General features: G+C 45.6%; 1 protein-coding gene across 1 annotated transcript; it reads right to left on the bottom strand.

The window, feature by feature from the left end:
• Nucleotides 1-3,449: 3,449 nt before the first annotated feature.
• AMER2 (APC membrane recruitment protein 2) lies at nt 3,450-10,138 on the bottom strand. Its single transcript, XM_064441130.1, has 2 exons — nt 9,283-10,138; nt 3,450-9,108 (listed from the first exon to the last, which is right to left on the bottom strand). The coding sequence occupies exons 1-2, from the start codon at nt 10,100-10,102 to the stop codon at nt 8,231-8,233; spliced, it is 1,698 nt and encodes a 565-aa protein (XP_064297200.1). The 5' UTR covers nt 10,103-10,138; the 3' UTR covers nt 3,450-8,230.
• Nucleotides 10,139-10,366: the final 228 nt, after the last annotated feature.

Raw genomic sequence — 10,366 nt, 5'->3', positions numbered from 1 at the left:
TCTATTGCTATCAATTAGGTTGTAAATACAGTGATTTGAGAAGACACATACTCATTAAAGTTTGTAGAGGTGGAAAAGAGCAGAGTATGTCTAACAGTCTGTTACAAACCGTCCCCCCCAAGTGTTTTGAGCATTCACTCAGAAAAAGTTGGTGCACACAGACTCACCAGATTATTAGCAAACCATTTAGATAAGAAGAGCAGAGAGTTCTGGCTTTACTCACTCATTATCTTGAATAGGTCATATGCTACCTTACTGGAGGTGGCTGACACAAAAAATATGCGGGAAAATTGTAATTAATAGTGATCCATCAGCTATAACACATCTTACAGAAACAGATTAAGTGACTTCTAACAGGACACATCTGTCCCTTTCAGCACGTAGGAAACCCCAAGAGCATCCGTTTGTCAGATGCAGTGTGGAGCAGTCCCTGCTATACTTTCCTCAGGCACACCATCATATTTAAGCAGAGTTGGGCTGTGATAAAAGATTGAAGCCATGCTGTGTTTTCTGTACCTACTGAATCTGTATTTTCCACCAACCACATTCATACCTCATCCCCCATTTCAACAGGACCACAAACCTCAACACTAGAGCTTTTCTGAGACAAACTCTGCTGACAAACATAGCAAGGAAAATTCAGATGGGGCCAAATTATGAGATCTTCACTCAATAACAACTGCCTCTGCTAATAGATCCACTGTTTTCAGAGGGAATACTGGTGTAGTGAGACATTGTCCAGCTGTTGCAATGTGTCCCACAGCAGAAGGTTTACTTCAATTTTACACAAAGGCAACAGCTTTAGTCTTGCTCCCTCTTTTGAAAAGCAGGATAACATTGCTTTTATCAAGCCATGTGCTGCAGAAAGTTACTTGCACTCTACCTAGGATGTGGTGGTGCTGTTGCACGATGTGTCTGACACTCCCTCCACACTTGCCCTTGGGCTGCAAGGGTGCAGCCAGCACTCACCACCCTGCCAAGGGCTTGGATCTTCACGTACCCCCAACAAAATGAGGATGGAAGAGCAGTGAGATGCCACGGGTCAGTGCTAGGCTACAGGGGCTTTGTGGAAGTACCTGTGCTAAAACTGCCTTCAGAAACTGACACCGGGCATTGCTCAGGGATTGATGAGAGTAGTCACACCACAGGCCACTGGCAGGAGCACCAGCATCAGCACACCCAGACCCTGGCACTCACTCACACCTGGCTCCTAACTCAATGTAACACAGCAATCAGTGCAAGAAAAAAAGGAGCAAGACTTTATAGGCATATGTCTAAGTCTCTTTTTCCACAAGAACCAGAGGTCCAGCCCCTGCTTTCATCCCATCTCTCACCCCAGCACAGCCACCCTGGCTTTTCCTGCTCCTGTCCAATCTGGCAGACACCTCCACATAGTGACACGCCGCACCCCTCTGCTGGGACCACACGGCAGGGCCAGAGAGCAAATTCTCCCAGAGACAGTGCCTTGCTCCCCCAGTCTCTGGGGTGCAGGTGAGTTGGGGCAGACCTTCCCCATTGCTGCCATTAATCAAGAAACATCACCAGATGCGTAGCTTTTACATTTTAAAGTCAGGCTTAATTCAAAGCAGATGTAGCCAATTTTCTTTTATGAGCACATTATGTTCAAAGCTTCCAACGCATCTGCATAAAAAGCCCATGGAAACAACCTGATACTGAAATAACAACTGTTTTGATGTAACATCATCCAAAATAATAAAAATCTGTTGAAGTTCTTACCATTCAGTCCCCACATACTGTTCTCCCTAAAAACAGATTTAAGACGTGGCTGTGAAACAATTAAAGGGAGGCATCATTAGTTTCCATATCAAAAGAACAATGACACAGTAAGCAGGGGTTTTAGCGCTCTGGAAAGGATCTGGTCCTTGTTTTGCCATCACAAGTTAAGGAAGGCAGTGATTGTGTTAGCTGTAATTTAAACATGCTGAGCACTGGAGTTATATGCAGGAGTGTCTGCTTGTTAAGAAGGAAAAACAATGGAAAGACATGTTTTGCATTCAGATCAGTGAAAATACTGCTACAGTAATATAAAAGAGTGCACAATCACCTGAATAATGTTCATCTTCAAAAAAGGGGAAGACCTACTTAAGAAACACTTCATATTTCCTTAAGATTAAGAGATTAAGGGCCTTCTCCAGTTCATAGTGAAGTCAGTGGAAGCTTTGCCACTGCAGAACTGGACCTCAGAAGGAGATTGTCATATTGGCAAATGCCAGTTTTCTAACTTTGTGGCCATAGCTGGATTAGCTTCTACTGCAGAGCATTGCTTGGATGTGATGATAAAAGTAGGCAAAGCAAACTACTTCTTTTAGCCATTGCTACTTCAGCCTAACAGTTTAAACTCCTTGCCCTGCGAAGTACATAACCTTTTCCTCTCGCCACTACAACTTTCGTTGTATTTAAATATGTACAGACAGGAAAAAAGAAAAGCAGTTCTTAGCAAAGATAGTCCGGGCAGAGTCTCCATAACAAACAGCTTCTGGGCTTTTCCACAAGAGTGACATGCTTCCCTGCTAGATTCGCTAAATGGTCCACAACAGGGAAGTGGAGGGATGTATTCCACTCTGTGCAAAATATCACTCAACATCCTCACCCACATGTATGAGATCACACAGCAGAAATCTCTGTTTTAAATATCTTTGCAGCTTTTGAAGACAAATTTTTTCCAGACCAAGAAGCAGTAGCAGAGTCCCCTTGAAGAACACACTGGCAGCAGCTCCTCTTTTCTAGTGCTGGAGGGCTAGGTCAAAAATCTGTTTCCCAAGCTACTGTGGTACGGCTGGGAAGGAACAAGAGACAGCGGGGGGGGGGGGGGGGGGGGAAAAGGTGGTCCCAGGTGATAGTACTCACTGTTTTGATGGAGAAGCCCTCTAAGGCAGGGAGAACTTTAACAACCTGCTTTTGCAGGAGTAAAGGCCCCCAGGATGTGGCTTGAGTGCTTATAGCTCTTATTTCTTTGCATATGGCAAGTTCTTCCATTTCTCTCTACAGGAAATGGACCTAGGAAACACCAAATCAATGCTGACCGTTCCTAGCTGAGATGCTCACAGGGAAGACAAGATGGGAGCTAATGATGAGCTAAAAAATTTCTGAGTCAGATTAAAAATAAACCATCCCTTGAACTCAAATAGCAAGACAGATTCAGGTATCCCCTGCTCACAGTAAACAGCACGTGGACTCGTGAGACGGGAATCCCATCATTCCATCCCTCCCATCCCTCAGTGAAAGGGAGGGATGTTCAGTGGGGCCAGTCCCAGGCCACTGAAGACAACTGACAGTGTATTCTCAGCATTGAATCTCAGAACAGTCAGCTGCTGTGCAATTCTGCCTGGACACGTGGGGTTATGTCATCATAACGAAAACATAAACAAAGCAAACCCAACAACAACAAAAAAGGAAAAAACAAAATAAAGAATTCCCTCCCCCTCCCCCCCGCCCCGCAGAAGCTGTCACGTGTAAACTCTGCCAAGACTCATTTCTGCAGCATCTTTTGAGTCGGTGTCAATTTGTTTTTCCAAGACAGAAGCCTCAGCCTTTCATATCAGTAACTATGAAAATACATTTTCAGGCCACCTTGCTTAGAGTCTCCCATTATGGCTGTTAGATAACCATCTGCCTTGTAAGTGGCTATTGTTACTGTGAACTGTCTCTTTCATACCATTATCTTGCTGAAAAGCCTTTTCTGAAAGTAGTCCATTAGAGCAGGGCAAAAAAAACCCTCTGAGCACAGGCCATGTAGCAGAATCAATGGCTCCCTTTGATCTGCAAGCTCAGTCAGTACTACAAATTTAAGAAACAAGTAGGTTTTGCTTTGCTAAGCAAAGCCCGTTAATTTGGCTCATCTGCACGTATAGCATCTCACTGAAAATGCCATCTGTATCAGACATTTTGAAGACTTTGGTGCAATATTCCCTTAGCTTAGATAAATAATTTAGTAAGATTCATTAAAAAATAATCAGTAAATTAATTTTCATAGTGTACGTCTATGCATGGAATTTTTAAAATTCAGTCCTCTACTACCCTGAATGGCGGTGAGGATATTCACAGTGGATGAAGAAAATGCTGGTGATTGATGGACTAAGACTGAACATAGATTTTTTTTCTCATTCTAGTCATGTAATTTCTTCTGAAATCTATTACATGTGTTTGAGTCCTATTACTGGCAAGAGCAAAATGCATACACACTACAGGGAAAATAAGACCCTTTATGTCTGTTGCAGGCCACACATATAGTACAGGAAACTTAATTCCTATCATGACAAAAGAAGTCCACAAAAACATCATTTCATGCTACTGAAAGGAAATCTTTTGTGCTGATATATAGGACAGGAATGTATACCACTGAAATCACTGTAGATAGCTATAAAACACTATGCAATATATAGAAATACCCTAAGAACATACAAAAATTTACCAGTAGTGACCTGAAAGTGCGAAGAGTACATATAACTAAATGCCAAGTCCTGATCTATAAAATCGTTTATGAATGACATACAAGCTGATAATTACAAAGCATCATTCAGACCACAAAATAGCAAATAAAAGAAATAAAGAAAAGTATTCTTTAAGAAAATCAAAACAACAACAGCATTGGGAATGTTATCTTTGGGACTCAGAACACCATTTCTACCTTGATACCTACCAAAGCAAAGGAAAAAATATGCTTGAACAGGTGACATAAATAAGAATGCAAACCACCACAGAATGCCTCAGGACTATTACATCTGTACGTCTCAGCCTTTAAATCCAGCGAGCCATTAACTGTTTGCTCTTAGGCATCTCACAGTATTTTACAGGGATCTTTCAGGAATTAAATACAGGTCTAAAGAAAGCCTTTGAACCGCCTTCCAATGATTGTTTTAGGCATTGTGTGGAGTTACACAAATATATTTCTATGAAAATTGAAAGCCCTAGTAAATATTAAATTTTCTATTACCTTTTGAAATAAAAAACATAGATGGCTTAAAGACAAAAGCGACTTTTATAAATACAAAGTTAATTTGAGCATTAAATTGTATTTTTACTCTCACACAACCATTACCCTGAATCAACGTCAGTATGTCACAACGATTCAAAATACTGACGCCCTACAACAAGCTACTTTCCGATTTTCCTTTTAAGGATATGATTGTCCTTAAAATATGTACATAGCAAGCAGCCAAACGAACCGCCACGAGATTTGCAAAATGTACTTACACTGGGTATGCAATAGAAAGCTTGAGAGAGCGACTGGGGAGCACCTGGCCTCAGCAGGCAGCGCAGCCGCCCTCCCACCCCGTGCTCAGCTGCCAGCCCAGGGCTCCCCGCTCCACACCGGGGGTTAGCACTGAGGAGGAAGCCGCCCACCAGCATGCAGAGGACGGAGGGAAAACGGGGCAGAAAACAAAGGAGAGAGAGAAAAATGAAGGGAAGCCAAAGCATTTTAATGATGATTCGTGTTAGTCATTATGTGACCGGGAGCTAGTCTAGTGTCACTATTGGTTTCTCGACAATGGTACAGACATGCCACAATGCAAACAAAACGCATAGGATGAATAATTTGCCACACACAAGTTCTGTAAAGATGGTAGCTGATATCTTCTAGTGGTTTTAAAGATGCACCATTCCTACTACCTGTACTCAGTGATTCCAGTTTTTATGGTACTACCCCAAGCTCACCACATCCTCCCTCCCTCTCAACTTCCAGTACCCTATAGAATCTCTCTGCACAATTTGTCTTGAAAACAAAATGGGGAATTATGATTTTTCTGCAGAGTTGTCATGCAAGGAAAGACGTGTCCCTTACAGTCAGACAAAACCAAAAGAACAGAAAGAGGAATGGTAGGTTTAGGGCTGAGGGCCAGGACAGTATTCCATGTTCCGTACATTCAGTCTTTTGAGGATATTCCAGCTTGAACTTTCTAAAATGCACAAGCAGAGTCAGGCCAAATGCAAATCCCTTTCTCAGGCAAAGAAAATTACTGCCAGCGTGTCTGGAGACAGATTTACAGCACAACCCTTCAGTCTGTGCGTGGGAGCGCGCACGCATGGCCATGTTTGCGTGGGTGCGAGTGTGCACGGGTGTGCACATTCACCTGCGTGCATGTTCTCTAGGAGGAGGTGCGTTCTGACTACACATGCATATGTACAACACATCTGTGTGAGGAGGCATGTAGAAAACCACACACGTATACGTTAGAAAGAAAACACATAAAATAATCCTCTTTGAAGCGTATTAAGGTTCTTACTAAAACCATGAAAACAGGGACTGATCGGGAAAACTAACACTTTCTCCCTATTCAGGGGGGCATTGCAGGTCAGTATTAAATCCTGCAGTAATTTCAGAACTAGGTGCCAATTTTACCCTTGTGACTACAAGGTCATTTCCCCAGTGAACCACAAGTACACATATATACAATTCTTATTATTGTATTTCCTGGCTTTTTACGGTTTATCTATAACCTTAATATCCTTCAAATGTATATTCTGTATATTTATTTTCCTTTTTTTCTTTCCATTTAAGAGACAATAAAACCAACTGCTATGTAAGATCAGACCCATTAGCTTCAGTGATGTGAATTTAGGATTCTCTGCATAATATAGACAGGTATATTTTTAAAATGTATATTATTATTCAGATACACTGGAGCATATATTTTATATTAACTGTGGTCTGATGATTAAATACTTATACCAAAATATTTTGTAAATACATAATATTTACCTTTAGACTTCAGTGATTTTTGGAGCTTTTTCAGTGTATCATAAAAATATGTCCTCAGGCACATTAAAACCCTATTAAATTTCTTTGAAATGTTGTCAATGCCCATGTACAGTAGCCACTATTCAAAAATGTCCAGGCCATTAATACATTTCTCATAAGAGCCAAGTTCATCAGACCATATTATGTACCACTAGCTTACCATATTTTCTTTTCTCTCTTAAAGTAAAATTATTCTGACGTTATTAAGAATGAAAATAAAAAGCAACAAGAACCCAAACTTTCTTTAAATAGTCAAAAACTAATTTTATATATTTTTAAAAATAATAATTAAAAACCATGTTTCTTTCCTGGGTTCCTTCTCTGTAAGGTTTAAGCCCAGAGCAACTTTGTCCAAACCCCTGAAAATAGAGGTTTGCAGTGGCAATGCTGTCAGAACCTCAGCTCTGAGACACGGAATGTGCCACTGGAACAAAATCAGCACTTCAGAATTACTTATCTGGGGATGCATGAGCCCATACAAAACAGAGTTTTGCTCTAAATTAAGGTACTTACTCAAAGTTCTATCATTTTAGAACTGTAAAATTATCTACCTATAAAAACTAACTCTTGCTTAAACTCTAGATAATACAGACGAGTGATTTTTTTTTTATAAAAAATCTGTAGCATCGAGTAAATCTGCTAAAATATGTATATATTTACACATGGCGAACAAGTTATTGTATAAATGTGAACAGTGTGTCTATATTGGCATTTAGTAAAATGTTTCCCTGAACCTGATTGTATGCATTATCGGACAAGTATTGATGTAAACATCTGAACCTATGTCAGGTGTCTCTGTTAGCCATTTACATTAGACCAGATCAAAACCAACCAGACAGACAAACAAAAATATGTTTTCCTGTTAGACAAGTCCACCTAACTCCTTAGTTAGCTACTGCACACAAGTCAATCAAGTCTGCTGCTGAGCAGTGCTCCCGTTCCTACAGCAGGTAAAATACCTGTTAGGTTGGTTGTTTTTTGCTTGGCATTTTTGCCAACATCTTGTAGAGCAAACAACATTTTTGGAGCCAGGCACCCACCCTCCACTCCTCCCCCAGAAATTATTAGAAGGTAAGTGTATTGGAGAACCTCTCATGTCGATCCTTTTCTAACGCGGTTCCCTTGAAGAACTCATGGCACTGCTTTGCCTGAGGAATGATGCTCATTTAGGTTCATAATCCAAGTCCTGCTTCCGAAAAGGCATGTAAAAATGAACCTCCCCAGTGTTCAGTGCTACAGAAAAAAGATACAAATGTAAAAAAAGTGCTCAAAAAGAAGTTGACTTTTTATATTCAGCCATACAGTCTAGTAAGAAGGGATTCAGAAGTGCAGACCCATGGAGTACAGTGAAGTAAGCCTTTTAGGTGCCTTTCTTCAGGTAATGCAAAACTAATTCATTATTTGTGGTCTCCTACGCAGTCTTCCACACACCAACCTTGCTGTCCGTCTTTGTCTCCACCTCTTATTCAACTACTTTTTGGCACTGTCCTGGTACGTGGCAGCTTTCACTGTTGTCCCTGCTAAGCCCCTGTTACTGATCCGGCGTACCAGTACTTTAGAGACGGGGATTTTTGTTCTGTGCATCTCACTTTTGGCCAGGTGATGGTGTGCGACATGATGGCTGTTACTCGCATCTGCTCCATGGCTGGCAGGATGCGATGAAAGGTGTTTAATGCTGATGGGGATCTTGGAGTCCTTCACCATGCTTGAGGGTGTTTTCAGTGAGCATGTGGTCGTTATTGGAGACACGGGCTTGGAGCGTGGCACACAGGTGACCTCTTCTTCCATAGGCCCCGCTGGTGGGTTCTCATCCGGCTCGGCATAGAGGTCGTAGAGAGCATCTCCACTGTAGCTGTCCCTGGGAATGGTCTCTTTCTGGATGCTTGTGGAACCATCTTCCTCGGGACCAGGGGTGGTGGAATCCCAGTAGCCCTCATCACTGTTTGGGACACCTTCGGGCTGCTCCTTCTCCCTGGCCTTCTGCTCCTCTTTGTGGTTGAGGTGAATGGGGATCTGGTGGAGGCCACCACGTTTCACTGCCACCCTGTTCTGGGCACCTTCAGTACCTCGGTTCTCCTTCAACCCCTCGAGCTTCTTTGTCCCTCCTCCACCTCCTCCTCCTTCTGTCTGGGTCTCCTCTGTCTGCGACAGCATATCCCAGAACTCCTGCAAGTAGGTGTCATCCACCTGGTCCGGGCTGGCCATCTCCTCCCCGCCTCCCTGGTAGGCCAGCATGGTGGGGTGCTTCTTGGAGGCACCCAGCTTGCCGGCCCCGGGGGTGCTCTTCTCGCAGCCGCCACTCCCGCCGCCCACATCCTCCTCATGGTCCGCAATAATATCTCCGCAGCCTGTAAGAGAGTCAAAGCTTTTCAGTGAAGTCACGTCAGCAAACATCAAACAAATACGATCAATCGATTGTTCTGAGGGTGGATCAACAGAGGAAGGGTCAGGGGCGGCTGCCGTCTCTTGACCGCTATCACAGTGAGGTTCAACAGGGGGGATAGTCGTTATTGGAATGTCACCTGTTATGGCCGCATCCTTCGCAGTCCCAACCTCTCCGGCGGCCGGGTCCGGTCGCTCGCGGCACAGCTCCTCGGGTCGCCTTCCTGCGGCGGCAGGGTCCTCCCCGGGGCTCGGGGGGCCGCCGTCCCGCCACTCCCCACTTCCCGCTCCGGGCTCCTCGGCCGAGGCCTGCGCCTCGCTGCCGCGCGTCTCCCGCGGCGGCTCCAGCCCGGTGTCTCCTGCGCCGTTCGGAGTTTCAGACAAAGGTTTCGGCGTCTCCTCTTTGATGCACTCCAGGCTGGCAGTCAAAGACCCCGGCATAATAAGACCGGCCTGGATCTCCGAGGTTTCCCCCCTCTCCTCCTTGCCGTTTTTGTCCTTTTTATGCCACCGCATGCTGCTGAAGATCCCTTTGAGCCCCTTCTTTTGTCTGCCGCCAGCCCGCTGATCCGCGCCCTCCGCCTTGCCGTTCTCCGGCCTGCCGTTCTTCCTCAGCAGGGAGAAGAAGCTGTGCGACTTGGCCACGGAGCCGCCGGGGGAGACGCCGAGGCTGCCGGCCGGCCGGCCCTGCGCCTCCTTGCTCTGCGGGTCGCCGCCGCCCGGTTCCTCCTTCTTGCCGCTCTCCAGCACGGCGTCGGCCAAGCCGTCGTGCGTCCGGCTCCGCACCATCCCCGCTTTGCCGGCCGCCTTCCCCTCCCCGCCTTTGCTCCTCACCCCGAAGATGCTCGGCATGGTGCCCCCGGATTTCCTCCTCTTGAACAGTTTGAAGGCGGTTTTGTTAATCCTCCCCGACGGCTGCTCGGCGGCCGGAGGCTCGGCACAGTCGCAGTGCGAGTCCATGTCTGCCGCCGCCGCCGCCGCCGCCGCGGCCTCCCCTCCCTCCCTCCGCCGCCGCCGCCGCCCCGGTGCCCGGTGCGCTCCCTCACTGACAGCCCCGCCGCCGCCGCCGCCGCCCGCCCGTCTCCATGGCAACCCGGAGGCGGGGGGCGGGGGGGGGAGTGGGATGGATAAGCCGCTTTTCCTCCGCCGCGGGCCTGCGCCAGGCCGCCGCCCCCCCGCTCCGAGTCAACCTGAGCCTCCGCAGCTCGGCCGGCAGCGCCCCTT

Source organism: Phalacrocorax carbo, chromosome 1, assembly GCF_963921805.1.
Source record: "Phalacrocorax carbo chromosome 1, bPhaCar2.1, whole genome shotgun sequence".
In the NCBI taxonomy this organism is placed as follows: Eukaryota; Metazoa; Chordata; class Aves; order Suliformes; family Phalacrocoracidae; genus Phalacrocorax; species Phalacrocorax carbo.
This window is presented reverse-complemented; position numbering and strand designations above follow the sequence as displayed.